The sequence below is a fragment of the Arctopsyche grandis genome, chromosome 12 (genome assembly GCF_051622035.1).
Source record: "Arctopsyche grandis isolate Sample6627 chromosome 12, ASM5162203v2, whole genome shotgun sequence".
In the NCBI taxonomy this organism is placed as follows: Eukaryota; Metazoa; Arthropoda; class Insecta; order Trichoptera; family Hydropsychidae; genus Arctopsyche; species Arctopsyche grandis.
The window spans coordinates 27,701,778-27,715,867 of record NC_135366.1 but is presented as its reverse complement, the minus strand read 5'-3'; the positions used below and the strand labels follow the sequence as shown (position 1 = coordinate 27,715,867).

At 38.8% G+C, this 14,090-nt stretch overlaps 2 protein-coding genes across 2 annotated transcripts in view; both read left to right on the top strand.

Moving 5' to 3' along the window:
* LOC143920396 (uncharacterized) overlaps positions 1 to 14,090 on the top strand; it is a 443,610-nt gene that overhangs the window by 131,171 nt on the left and 298,349 nt on the right. The gene's annotated exons all lie outside the window — the stretch shown is intronic.
* On the top strand, positions 3,427 to 12,691 carry muskelin (muskelin 1). The gene is made up of 13 exons (XM_077441993.1): positions 3,427 to 3,617; positions 3,999 to 4,211; positions 4,290 to 4,491; positions 4,569 to 4,761; positions 7,532 to 7,904; positions 7,984 to 8,113; positions 8,199 to 8,362; positions 9,923 to 10,076; positions 10,148 to 10,366; positions 10,447 to 10,586; positions 11,322 to 11,444; positions 11,511 to 11,670; positions 11,744 to 12,691. Exons 1-13 carry the CDS (start codon positions 3,547 to 3,549, stop codon positions 12,203 to 12,205), a joined length of 2,604 nt encoding a protein of 867 aa, XP_077298119.1. The 5' UTR covers positions 3,427 to 3,546; the 3' UTR covers positions 12,206 to 12,691.

Sequence of the window (14,090 nt, the reverse complement as noted above, 5' to 3'; positions counted from 1 at the left end):
AAAGAGCTCGTGTACCATACCCGAATATACATACTTGGACTGTTACTGATGATCACATGTTTCGTTTAGCGCAGATGTATAAAAAAAACTATTAGGAAGCTAATAAAAAAAAAGAATTAAAATATGTTCTTTGGTTTGAATGATATTGCGATTTTACGAAGTCGCGCGTTTTTCTACCGGCTGCAGCGCAACGTTTGATAAGAAACTTCGCGGTCGCTAATTTGTTAACAAGTTTTAAACCCTGGAATCTTAATAAAAGCGATGGAAAAGGGATACGAATGAATCTGACACGGTTTAGTTGAAAACGGTGACAATTTGTAGACTATTTATATTATATTATAGACTATTTATATTATATTATACTTTTTAACAATTAATGCCAATTCTTCCCCATGTATTTATTAAATATTTGGGCAGTTTTCTATACGGCAGTTTTCTTGTGCGACAGGAGATCCGCGCGAGCGATTTTCGTAGCGGCAGTTATCCTGGTAGCGATTCACATTTGGGATATAACCCGTTTATCGTATTTATACGCTGATGATCTAAAGCTCTATTTGAGTCTCGATTCTGAACGTTCCTGTGAGCTTTTACAAGATGATCTTAATGCTCTTCATGATTGGTTGTTAACCAACTGTTTGCCTCTTAATGTCTCCAAGTGCAAGGTTATGTGTTACTCCAGATCCAGATCCACCCCCGATCGTACCTTTCCATATCTTGTTGGTAACTCTTTATTGAACTGGATCGATTCTACTGTTGATCTTAAGGTTGCATTCCAGAGTGACCTAAATTTCTCTGATCATATTGACTCTGTGTGTTGCTCTGCCTCACGAATGCTTGGGTTTGTCTTTCGTAATTCTCGACACTACCATAATCCCGCTGTTTTGAGATTGCTGTACAATGCTCTAGTTAGGAGTATCTTGGAATACGCCTCTATGATCTGGAATCCTTACACTAAATCTCCATCTATGAAACTTGAACTTATCCAAAGACGATTTCTCCAACTGCTTTATAAGGAGCAATATGGGATTTACCCATACTAATTTCCTTCACAATTCGTCATGGGTGTGGTCGGCTACACTTCTCTTGACCACAGGAGGAGTGTTGCCCTCATCAAGTTCTTGTTTTCCATATTTAGAGGCTATATCTCCGGTCCGTCTACCCTGGCTGAGTTGGGCCTTCATGCTCCGGAGAGTGTGATATGGACTCGCTGAACGATAGCTTCAGCAGCTGTATGTGTGTGTGTGTATGTATGGGGTGACCAGCGGCTGTGTGTGTGTGTCGTCGTCTCTCGTTCAGCTCGCTCTGGAGCACGTGCTGGAACAGGGCGGGGTGGGAAATTAGACACGTCAAGTCAGGTTATCCTTTTTATTAAGGAGTAGATGGCGAGCCGGGGAGTTTCTCGACGCCTCTCGCCTGTGCCCCTTTATGGCGGGGGCTGTGGATGAGTATGCTGGCTGGTCAGGCAAGGTAGACCAGCCACCGGCCACGCCAGTACCGTCTCGGCCGGCGGATGGCGGGCGTCTGTTTTGACAGATGAGCGCGCCTCGTAAAATGAGTGCGCGCCCGTAAGAGCCCAAAACACGGCCATGTGGGCTTTTTGACGCGCTCGGACACCCGCCATCGTCCCCTTTTTCACACTCCTCTGGCTAGAACTGTGACTTTTAGTTATTCTCCCATTCCTCGTGGCCTCCGTTTCTTAAATTCACTGGATGGTGCTATAGGACAAATGGTCGAGTGAAAGGTTTCGACCGTTTCCCGGCCTATGGAAATTCAGTTGAGTTTGACAGAGGATCGTTTATTTTCGTTCAATTTGGTACAATGGTTATTGTATGTACGAAGAGGTTTCTTCGGAGAAGTGATCTGTATGAACTCCAGAGGCTCACTCTGCCGGTGGTGGTTGCTGCGTTGCTTTATAAACGTTTTGGGTTGAAGTGTGTCGTGTGCACATCTTTTGTTCTTGGTACTCGCGCTGCCCTAGTTATGGTGCGAGCGTGGTTTTATGGGTTCATACGCCTGGACGTAGTTCGTGGTTTTTATGGGTTCAGTGTGTTCTTCCTTTGTTTCCAAGACACGTGTATAGAAACACGTGTCGACTTTTTTACGAGGCGAGCGTGTGCCATGCGTTAATGACTTTCCTGGATATGTGTCGCAGTGACCTGATGAGATCATTTAAGTTGTACTATATGCCTACAGTGCCATTGACATTTGTCACATCTCTATTCATTCTCTGCACCACTTCCTAAGTTACGGAAGTCGCGACCATTTAGAAAGTTACTATGTCATGTTTTATTTATTTATCTTTTCTTTATTTAAGTATTTTTAATTGTAATATTTCATGTACTTTTTTCCTTTCTTAATCTTTTTAGCATACTCGTCGCTTTAGAGCAATCTGTTAGACGAGTGTGTTTGATTAATTGATGTTGTATAATAAAATAAAATAAAATAATACGCCAGAGATATTGAAAAGTTGGTCCGTTAGTCGAATCAGTTGGTAAAATTACGACTGTTTATTTATGTTTGTAACGAACGGTTTTACGCGCGCTTATCTGATCTCGCGGTGGGAGATCTAGAGGGCGGATACGTCGTTCTTCTTCCAAGGGTCGGGTTATAGGGAAACGTGAACTAACCTTGGGATACAGTTTAATATATAGTCGGGGAGGTTCCTGACTGCAAATCGTCTCGTTGATAACAGCTTCCTCGTGGTCGGGAGCTGGCTCTGCGGTCCTCTCACGGCTGATGTTTCTCCGGAAACGGCGTGAGGAATACAGGGGACGTTGTGCTGGAACTCAGGGGAGGGAGTGATGCTGCACTCGACCTCACAGCGGTTTGTGGCGGCTCGCTATACGACATGGTCGAGTTTGGTTACCTTCCTACGAGTGGGGACCAACTCGGCTGGGTTCGGAGAGCGGCTACTCACTCTGCCTTCAGCTGTCATAAATAAAACACGTGCATTAACATGCCAGTCGTCTCATTCGTTCATCCCCCATAGGTTCTTCAGCAAGATGGTGGATCTCTGGGCCCCGTCTCCCCGTGGAGACGTGCACAGGAGAGACCTTTCTTCGTCGGTGGATGGCGGGTGAGAGACTCGCTCTCGATGCGCTCGAGAGGAGCATGGTAGTTGGCGCGGTAAAGCCACGGGCGCCAACCTAAATATTACTACCGCTACCAACTGAAGGGACACTCGGGAGAACGTCGCGTTACATGTTCCTAAAAATGCCCTCACACATATGAGAACATAAATAGGGGAGAAAATCAAATTTACTTAATTTATATCAAAGTTGAAATTTCCAATCTTCGTGTGGAAAAATGTCGGAGTCAGATTCATGTTGTTTTGACGTCTCCACAGCCATGTAATAAACATTATTTTTAAAAAGTGCAAATGTCAATGGACGTGTAACGAGGTGTTTGGTTGTAACAATCAGATTGGCAGCATCGTGCTCTGGTTCTGTCAGTGGGCCGGCGACCGTGCCGACTTGCTTACTGTTTCGCGGACGCTCTCGTCGCCGAGGCCCCGAGCTGACAGCGGAACTCCTGCACCAGGAAACCATGGGAGAAGTGCATCGACTCCACTATTCGATCCACAGATGCTCCTCGCATCTGCCAGGACTGCCACCACAGTCAGTTGCCATACATTTCACAACCACAATCCATACACCACTCGTTCATTCATACACACCCCTCATATATGTATGTATGCAAAACACATTCCACGCAATTAAATCATATATCCCCAATATATATTATATAATATACAACGTGCATGTCTTCAATTCTGAAATTGTTATTACTGTAATATATGTAAATATATATATATATATATAACATACTAGCTGAATTACCCAGATTAGCTGGGGTGGTTTTCCCTGAAAATTTTTCAGTTTATGAACCATGTTACAGTACCTGAAGATAGTATGCCGAATTTGGCGATTCTGTATTGTAACTGTAGATTTGCATCACGAACCAGCGTTTAAATTGTTTTTTTTTTTTTAATATTTCAGGAATGTTATGGTGGATAAGCCGAGCGACCAATCTTCAAGATGGTCCACAAATACTAACACTCCTCCGCAGTTTCTCACGCTGAAGCTGAACCGGCCGGCCATCGTCAAGACGATCTCGTTCGGAAAATACAGTAAAACTCACGTCTGTAATTTAAAAAAGTTTTCCATACTGGGCGGAATGCAAGATGAAAATTTCAGCGAATTGTTGAACGGGTCTGTTGTATTTATTACGCTGTATTATTATCATCGATTGTGGGTATGTTTAAATAATTTCGCACTGTTGTATTGTAGCGGTTTGGAGAATAACACTTCTAAAGAGACTTTCGTGTTGAAACACGTGACGAGTGAGGGGCAACTGTTTCCCATCCAGTATATAAGTGTGGTGCCTCAACAGTCGTGGGGGCCCTCGTTCAACTTCTCCATTTGGTATTTGGAGTTTATCGGCGTCGACGAGCCAAAGCTGATTAGAAAAGTGCTCTTCGAGTACAATATGGTACGAGTCTAATATGATATTATTGATTTATTATATTTATATAGTACTCTTTGTGACGTGTTTGTTGACGCTTTCAGTTCGCGGAAAAAGAGACGGTTAGGATATGCTTGAAGCATTTCAGACAGCAGAAATATATGGTGGCCTTCGAAGAGCTGCAAAAGAAAACGGGGGTATCGTTGGAATCGCCGCAACTTTCACGGCTGTATCAGTTGTTGGTTGAAGAGGGAGACTTTGACGCTGCTGAAAAACTCCTGCAACTTTCGGCGAAAGGTATAATTTACAACCAAAAACTGATGCTTCAATACTACATACTGGTGATTGTATAATATTTAACGGTGCATTTTAAAAAATAGCTTTGCTCCTTGGAATGAATCATTTGTGCATTAGAATAAAAGAAATTTGCATTAAATAAATATATTTCTGTTAGATAAAGCAATATTTTATTAACAATTAAAAAGTGTCATATATTAAAGGTACATATAATATTGAAAAACTCGCATGATTTCAACTACAAGACATTTACAGTTTAATTTACAATTTTTTAACTGGCGAGTTATTAAGATTAAATACCTATTATAAAGTGAGAAGTATGACAAGGGTTTTGCATATATTGGATAGAGTGAAGAGATTAAAATGACAATGGGTGGGCTACGCGGCTTGAAGAATAGACGAAAGGTGGACTAAAGAAGTGCTAGAATTTTACCCGAGAGAATGTTGAATGGTAAAAAGAAGACCACACGGAAGATGGGTAGACGAATTTAGGAAAATGTGTGAGGTGAGATGGATGAAAGTTGCAAAAAACAGAGACGAGTGGAAGCGTGTTGGATAGGCCTTCATCCAGCAGTCTATGGCGAATGGCTGTAAATGATGATGATAATGAGTGGGCCAACTTGGACAGTTGCCGATTGAGCTGTTGTAGATCATACATATATGTGAGATCTTTAATACTCAACGTTAATGCACATTTCATTCATTTTAGGTTGCCTTATATTTTTTCTGTTGTGAGAGTAACTTATCAAATGCCCACATTTGATATTAAGATGCTGACCTAATTCAAACAATGGATTTTGTAATTTCTTTTAATGATCAAGTATCTTTTAATTTACAATACATATTTATTAGAGGTTTTTAGTCTTATTGCTTATTTTATCTTAACACTATGGTGGCCGCTGATACAAAAATATATCAGCGGACTGAAATAGTTCACGCAGTCGTAAATCATATATGTACCAGCGGCCACTAAGCGTTGTGCACCCAACATGATACAAATATGAGTCAGCGGCCACCATAGTGTTAAGATAAAATAAGCAATAAGACTAAAAACCTCTAATAAATATGTATTGTAAATTAAAAGATACTTGATCATTAAAAGAAATTACAAAATCCATTGTTTGAATTAGGTCAGCATCTTAATATCAAATGTGGGCATTTGATAAGTTACTCTCACAACAGAAAAAATATAAGGCAACCTAAAATGAATGAAATGTGCATTAAAAGGAATGTAAAGACTTTTTATGTGATTTTTTTCTATTACTGTTTTTTTTACAAAAACAAATCAAAGTTTCTATGACGACGATATCGATATCGTTGAATATTATTTGTTTTCGATTCAAATAAATTTAATAAAAATAGAAATTGAATGTTTACCATTAGATTATAGCGATGCTTAAGCTATTTATATTACGAATACCGACTAAACCACTAGTATATAACATTTAATATAAATTGTACATTTATATTTTTAAATGATATAATATATTTTTTTTAATTCCCATTAATTTTATGAAATGCTCTCTATAAATGCTCATTTAAATTGTCCCCAATATAAATTAGCCATTGTATGATATTGTATATGTGAGATCTTTTATGTATAGCCATTGTATATGTGAGATCTTTAATGCTCAACGTTAATGCACATTTCATTCATTTTAGGTTACCTTATATTTTTTCTGTTGTGAGAGTAACTTATCAAATGCCCACGTTTGATATTAAGATGCTAACCTAATTCAAACAAAGGATTTGTAATTTTTAAAAGATCAAGTATTTTTTTAATTTATAATACATATTTATTGGAGGTTTTTAGTCTTATTGCTTATTTTATATTGACACAATGGCGGCCGCTGACTCATATTTGTATCATGTTGGGTGCACAACGCTTAGTGGCCGCTGGTACATATATGATTTACGACTGCGTGAACTATTTCAGTCTGCTGATATATTTTTGTATCACGTTTGCTTCAATCGTTTGTGGCCGATGGTACGATTTTGTATCACGTTTTCGTTTATGACGAAAACGTGATACAAATATATATCTGTGGACTGAAAAATATATTCGCGCAGTCTTGAATCATATATGTATCAGCGGCCAGTAAGCGTTGTGCACCCCACATGATACAAATATGAGTCAGCGGCCACCATAGTGTATATAAAATAAGCAATAAGACTAAAAACCTCTAATAAATATGTATTGTAAATTAAAAAATACTTGATCATTAAAAGAAATTACAAAATCCATTGTTTGAATTAGGTCGGCATCTTAATATCAAATTTGGGCATTTGATAAGTTACTCTCACAACAGAAAAAATATAAGGCAACCTAAAATGAATGAAATGTGCATTAAAAGGAACGTAAAGACTTTTTATGTGATTTTTTTCTATTACTGTTTTTTTTAATCTAATATATAATTTCGAAAGAGACTTTGTATGTATGTAAGGTTTAAAGGTTTGGGTGGGAGCATCGAAAACAAAGTTTCTATGACGACAATATCGATATCGTTGATTATTATTTTTTTTCGATTCAAATAAATTGAATAAAAATAGAAAATGAATGTTTACTATTAGATTATAGCCATGCTTAAGCTATTTATATTAAGAATACCGAGTAAAACCACTAGTATATAATATTTAATATAAATTGTACATTTATATTTTTAAATGATATAATATATTTTTTTAATTCCCATTAATTTTATGAAATGCTTACTATAAATGCGCATTTAAATTGTCCCCGGTATAAATTAGCCATTGTATGATTTCACAGAAGGACTCTTCAACTGGTACGCCTCGCAACAACCGTACATAGCGAATTGGAACAACGTATCGCCGTGCTCTCCGGAGCTGGTCGCTCGGCTCACCGAGAGTATGGAAGAGACACCGCCACCGTCATCTCCGTCTCCACCCCTCACATCATCCTCTCCGATACACGGGATCAGCTCATGCGCCCCGCGACTGCCAGAAGCCAGCAATGACTCTCTCGAGTGCGATCGAAGACCTGGCCAGCGAGGAGGCCACCAGATGTGCATCGATCCCGTCACAAACACTCTGTACCTCTTCGGGGGGTGGGACGGCGAGAACGACCTCAGCGATCTGTGGTCTTACAATATATCCGAAGAGAAGTGGACGCGCATCTTCAAGTATGAATATCATTCTTTTCATTCAATACACACGAGTGTATTTTATTTTTTGATCGCTGATTGAATTCGTGAATTTCAGATGCAGCGAGGAGTTCGGCGGACCGAAGCCTCGCTCTTGCCACAAAATGGTCTTAGATCCTATTAGAAGACAAATTTTTATACTCGGTCGATACTTAGAATCCAAAAATAGAACTGCTGAAAATACCAAAGTATTATTTTTTTATATTTTAATTTGTGATCGAATTTTTTTGATTTAACGATTGTGTATTATTTTCGAACACTTGTCTCCGACAGAGCGACATGTTCCTCTTCGACATATCGGAATGGCGTTGGTATCAGATCTGCGACGATACGGCTGCTCGAGGTGGGCCGGCTCTCGTGTTCGATCATCAGATGTGTATCGACGTAGAAAAGCATATCATATTCGTGTTCGGCGGCAGAATACTACCCATGCTAAGGTTAGTATCGAATGGAAACACCGTTCAGGGCAATAATGAGGTTCTTTTTGTAAATTTTAAAGTACTAGTGACCAATTGGTGTGATGGCCAACACATCCCTAAAGAGACCCACGTCGTTTTTCACTTCATTATAAGAGAAAAGAGGAAATCTACAAATATATCTAGAGAATCACTGACGCTAGTGCTACCAAACATTGTTTGATTATTCCTTGTAACAGCTTTGGTAGAAGAGAGAAATATTTACTTTGATTTGGATTAGTGGTTAGCATATTATGATTTCGAGTGGATTGGTCACGGCTACTAGTAGCCATTAGTCAGGCCTTGGTTTGTGACTGCAGGTCGATCGTTTCCGTTCCGCGACAAATCGCTCATGGACCCAACACTCAACGACATATCCCTCACAGACATTACACTTCATTTTTTACACAAGACTTCTTACGTTTTTGTACGTCCGAATAATTCCGTGAGTGATTTGTCGCATGAGCGTTATGTCGTAGACTATTAGGTCCTTGAGCGATTTGTCGTGACACCATCGTTTCCTTTCAGTTTGTCAATTTGAAGGACTCTTCAACTGGTACGTCTCACAACAACCTTACATAGCGAATTGGAACAACGTATCGCCATGCTTTTCAGAGCTGATCGCTCGGCTCACCGAGATTTTTCAATTTTTATAATTTTCATTGAAGCGGTTCCTGTAAATTGGCATTTCCTTTCCAATATCTGTTGCAAATCTCAAGTTATTCAGCGTTTTGAGATTCACCAATTTCTACAATAAAATGCTGCAAAAATTTCTCCATAGATGTCACTGTGGATGATTGTATCAATTCGCATTGTATAATTATTTTGAGTAAAAATACCAATAATTTTATTTTACTACCGCCATCTATGTATAAAATTAATGACTACGAGACGTCACCGAGATTAAAAATTTTCGATCTTGATACGCTTCTTAAACGATATTTTATCTCTATCGTAATGGCGGAGGATACATTTACTTATATTGATGACCCCAAAATGAGCAATATGGCAAAGTATGAAGGCTCGGATAAGAGGCAAACTTTTTCCTGAATTGTAAATGTAATTGAAACGTAAAGGAGGTATGTAATATGTAAAAATAAAAATGCTTGTATTATTGTATTGTATCAGCATTAGTACACTCGTAGCGATCTGTACATGTTCGATTGAAATAAAATAAAATAACGAACATATATGCGTATAATATAGAACAACTTGTATGATCCCGAATCGAGGTCGGTGATCTCATCCACGACTCCCTAAAACACAACCCTCACGGTTAAATCATCTCGAGCATCCTCGCCTGAAATATCTTCGTTCATACAACACAATTTGATTCGCTCCATGTAACTGATCGCGAACCCGCAGGAATCCCTGAATACATGATATCATCACACAGCTGCATCAGCTAGCTACATATTGCACAACCGACCAGGATATACCAGGATTGCCAGTGAACCTCTTGAGTTCAACCAGCACACTCCTTCGCCGTACATATAACAATACCTTTATACTAGACACATAACCTATAATTTTCAACCGCAGCGAAGAAGACTCGTCCCCTCAGTATTCCGGCCTGTACGCTTATCACATCTCCGAAGACAGATGGCAACTACTACTAGCCGACACGGCCGCCGAGTGCACCGACAACGTTCCAACTATCCTATCACGCTTCGGCCACTCTATGCTCTTCCATCCGGTGATTAAACACATAAATAAATACATATGTTCATATATAATTCAACATTTTAACGATTTGTATCCATCCAGGTGACCCACACATTGTATATATTCGGCGGCCAAAGGAACAAGGAGCATCAAGCCGATTTGCTGGCCGTCTACGTCGGTGATATCGACAGCGCCAGTGGTGATACGAGGGTCAACGTTAAGGCCGTTTGCACCGCAGCTCCTCCTCGACGAGCTCCGCCGACCGGTTTCACTCAAAGGGCTACTATCGATCCAGACATGAACGAAATATATGTCTTGTCTGTGAGTGTTTCGGTGTTGGAATGTATTCTCAACTTTGCTGATGTTTATTATATACTAAACGGTGTATTTATTATTCGCAGGGTTTGAGCAAGGAGAAGGATAAGCGTATATCGAACTCGTTGTGGGTGTATTCGATTACGAACTCGCAATGGAGTTGTATTTATAAGAATGATAATTTTAAGTATTGGTCTAAAATGCCGGTCACTGAACCGTGTCCGAGGTTAGTGTTTTTATTTATAATTTATATTGTTAATCTTCAATGTTCCATTTTTTTAGTTGTTGTTTTGTCTACTAATGGAATGATGTGTAATAAAAATAGAATGTTTTTTTTATTGAAAGGTCAAAATGGTTCATTCGTAAAAAATCAATGTTGCAATAATTTCATTATTAACCCTTTGCCCGCGGAAATAAATATAGCGAACAAGCTCTGTACGCGGCACCTTTTTCGCGAATTTGGCAATCGAGTTTTCGACCTTAAATACAGATTTTAATATTTACTCAAATAACCAGATATGTTAATTAACACTTAAAGTATTATTTTAAACAATAAAATACATGATATATCTCGTAGTTTTGGCTTAATTGTCAAATAATCATTCTTCATACAATTGAGACGTATCGTCGCCATTGTTCAACAGACGTGACGTCACATAAACGAGGTTTCAGTATGGTTCCACAAAAAACTAATTTTGACTGGTATATATTCATTTTAAGCAAATTGAATAGATGGCATTCAACTCTCAGTAATATATTCAACCAATTTTGAACCTTAAAACAGTTGAAATAGGCGCATATAAGGCTCAAAATCCCGTGCAAAGTTCAGAAATTCTATGGAAGACAGCCGTGCTACAGACTTGTCGAAGACGGCCGCGGGCAAACGATTAAAAGCTGTGTAATGATTAGTCTGCGTAGTAATGCTTTCAAAAGTATACATTAAGATTTTTATCATTTATAGATTTGCTCATCAACTAGTGTACGATCCGGTAGGTAAGGTTCATTACTTATTCGGTGGAAATCCAGGACGTGCAGGTCAGCCGAGTTTACGTCTCGACGACTTTTGGATACTGAGACTCTCCAGGTATTTGTCAAGTCGGCTGAAAATATATCAAATGTATTAAATAATCATTTATAAAATCAATTTTAGAATAAACAGCACATCGGCACTGTGGCGGGCTAGATTAGAACTACGCCGATTGCGTTTCCAAGAATTAGCCGAAGCCGGAAAGGCTCACGACGCTCTTGCCTACCTTCAAACATACCTGTACCAAGCTACAGATCATTCCGACCCTGAGCAAGAACGACAAGTAATCAAACACTATTTGAGCATTGTTGATTTCTTCCGATACGGAAACCTAACCTAAAAATTGTATATTTAAGTTTCAGCTGCTCGCTACAATGCTGTTCTCCGAAAAGCTGCAGTCGATTCCGTTCAATCCGCCGCTGGACGCTGCCGAACACTCCTCGAAGGATCAAAGTCGCATAACGGATCCTGAACTGCACGAGGATATCCAAGACGTGGTGATGAGCCGCTCCGAGTATTCGAACAAGGCGTTTAATACGGACGCCGAGCAGCAGGCACTATTCGCCGCGGTGCTCGGAATGGAGTCGACCAACTCTTCGGACGTGGGGGAAGTTAAGCATTGCGCTATCGACACCATAGCTGATAAATACTTCGACAAGACGACTTTGGATTTCGTCGGGAAGGATATAGACAATAAGAAGTGGAACGATTGGGAGATACACTACAGGCGCTGTCAACTGTTTCAGCAGCTGTCCGAGTATTTCCCGCGGCATATGGTGCAACCGAAAAAGAATCTGACTGACTTTATCGTAATTTAATCTCGCTTAAGACTCCTATAATGTATATTATTTATATTATTTTGTTGATAGAATTATTTTCGTTTTGCTACTTGATATATGCGTATATTAATTTAAGCGATTTATACATATATGAAATAAATTAGTCTACCGTCTTTTGTTTTGTGTAATCCCATGACTTGCCTAAGCATATGTAGAATTTATTGTATTGTTAATTTTTTTTTTAAGTAAATTTATCATATACATAATCTTAAAATGAAATCTCTTAATTGTATCTGAAGACATTGGGACTCAATTGGCGTGAGTCATCTTTGCTAAATTTACATGTTTACAGGAAATTACATATACTATTTATTGATCTATATTGCAATTGTTACAATTTTGGACAAAAATGTTCCTAATACCAGAATTATTATTGTAAGGTTGACCTTAAAAAAAACAATTGTAAATATTTTTGACTTTTAATTTTTAATTTAAATAAATTGTAAACTACACTATTATAATTTAATATTATTCTTTTTATTTTTAAATCCCTGTTTCTATTGATTTATTACCATAGATGTAGAATAACCTAGATATGCCATTACATACAAATTTCATTGGAGATCTTTTCGCCACTAACTGAGGGGTGCGGGGGGGTTTAACTAGCGGGGAAGTGGTAAAAAAAAGGAAGAAACGCAGCGGTCGGCAGTGGTCAGCAACTAGTTTATGTATATGTACATGCACTGAAGTTTTGTTTTATTGGACACTCCGCGTGACAATAAACCAAATTAATAAAGCCATATTAAGAAAAAAATATTTAGCTATACACACTATATTAAACTACAAATGTATGTTACTATAATAAAACCATCATTAACTATTACAATATTTAAACATTAGTAACTTCCACAAGGATCAATTTTAAAGCTGACACTTTAATATTTAGTTCATTGTTTGTAGTTTGTATGTCGATTTCTGAATTTCCTTCAGTGCCAACAATATATACGCGTGCATTTAGTGACACCTGTGGCACAGGTTGTCAACCGTTGTTCCATCAGTGCATAGAAGTCTACATACATCGCGCCGATATTTCATTATATGTTAAAATACTACTATAATTGAAGACATTATACATTAATTCTTACATATGATATGTGATGCCATCCGCCATTTTATGTTTTCTTGAGTAATTGTAACACAATTTCACTAAACACGTTGACATTTTCGAAAAATATCAATCGACCTTCCTACTTGGAAGCTAAGTAGCTACTGAGATTTTTTTTGTGTGTGCATGGTCCAACAGGGTGATCAGCTTAGAGCGTCAGGGCGTATCTATGTTAATTACCGCTAAAACAGCTAACAACAAAAGTGAACCTTGTCCGATTTTTTTAAAAATCGGACGAGTCATGACAGGTACTTACATACATGGGTGAGGGCAAAATCACACAGGGAAGAACGGCACGTAGTGTGCTTGGCTCCCCGCTGTGGTGGGTCTCCTACATTTCATCAAATATGGGATACACCGTTATCGATCACTGTCAAGCAAAGATACAATTTTACCGAAAACACTCCAGGGGCGTGATTTTGGGACGGTGTGTGCTGGGCGTTCCATGAATATTAGATACTTTTAAACATGCGAAAAAAACGCAGCATTCCTAGCTCATATACATAGTACACAGTCCTGAAAATAACCCCCTGGAGTGTTTTCGGTGATATTTTATCCTTGCTTGACAGTGATTGATAGCATTAAATCCCATATTTGAAGAAATGTAGGAGAAACTTGTCAGTTGCATATGTATATGCATACACGTGGAACCTCCCAAACATATGCATTCTGCACGTGCAACTACACCCGAATTCGGTTTGGGGAACGTCCACTGTTTATGGTCACAGCGAGAAGCCAAGGACACGTGACGTCCCATAC

Bases quoted from the DNA above. Each gene is read 5' to 3' on its own strand.
- muskelin (XM_077441993.1), top strand. From the start codon at position 3,547: ATGGGAGAAGTGCATCGACTCCACTATTCGATCCACAGATGCTCCTCG. The intron at 3,618-3,998 runs GTCAGTTGCCAT...TTAATATTTCAG, and splicing joins CTGCCAGGACTGCCACCACA to GAATGTTATGGTGGATAAGC. The intron at 4,212-4,289 runs GTCTGTTGTATT...GTTGTATTGTAG, and splicing joins TTCAGCGAATTGTTGAACGG to CGGTTTGGAGAATAACACTT.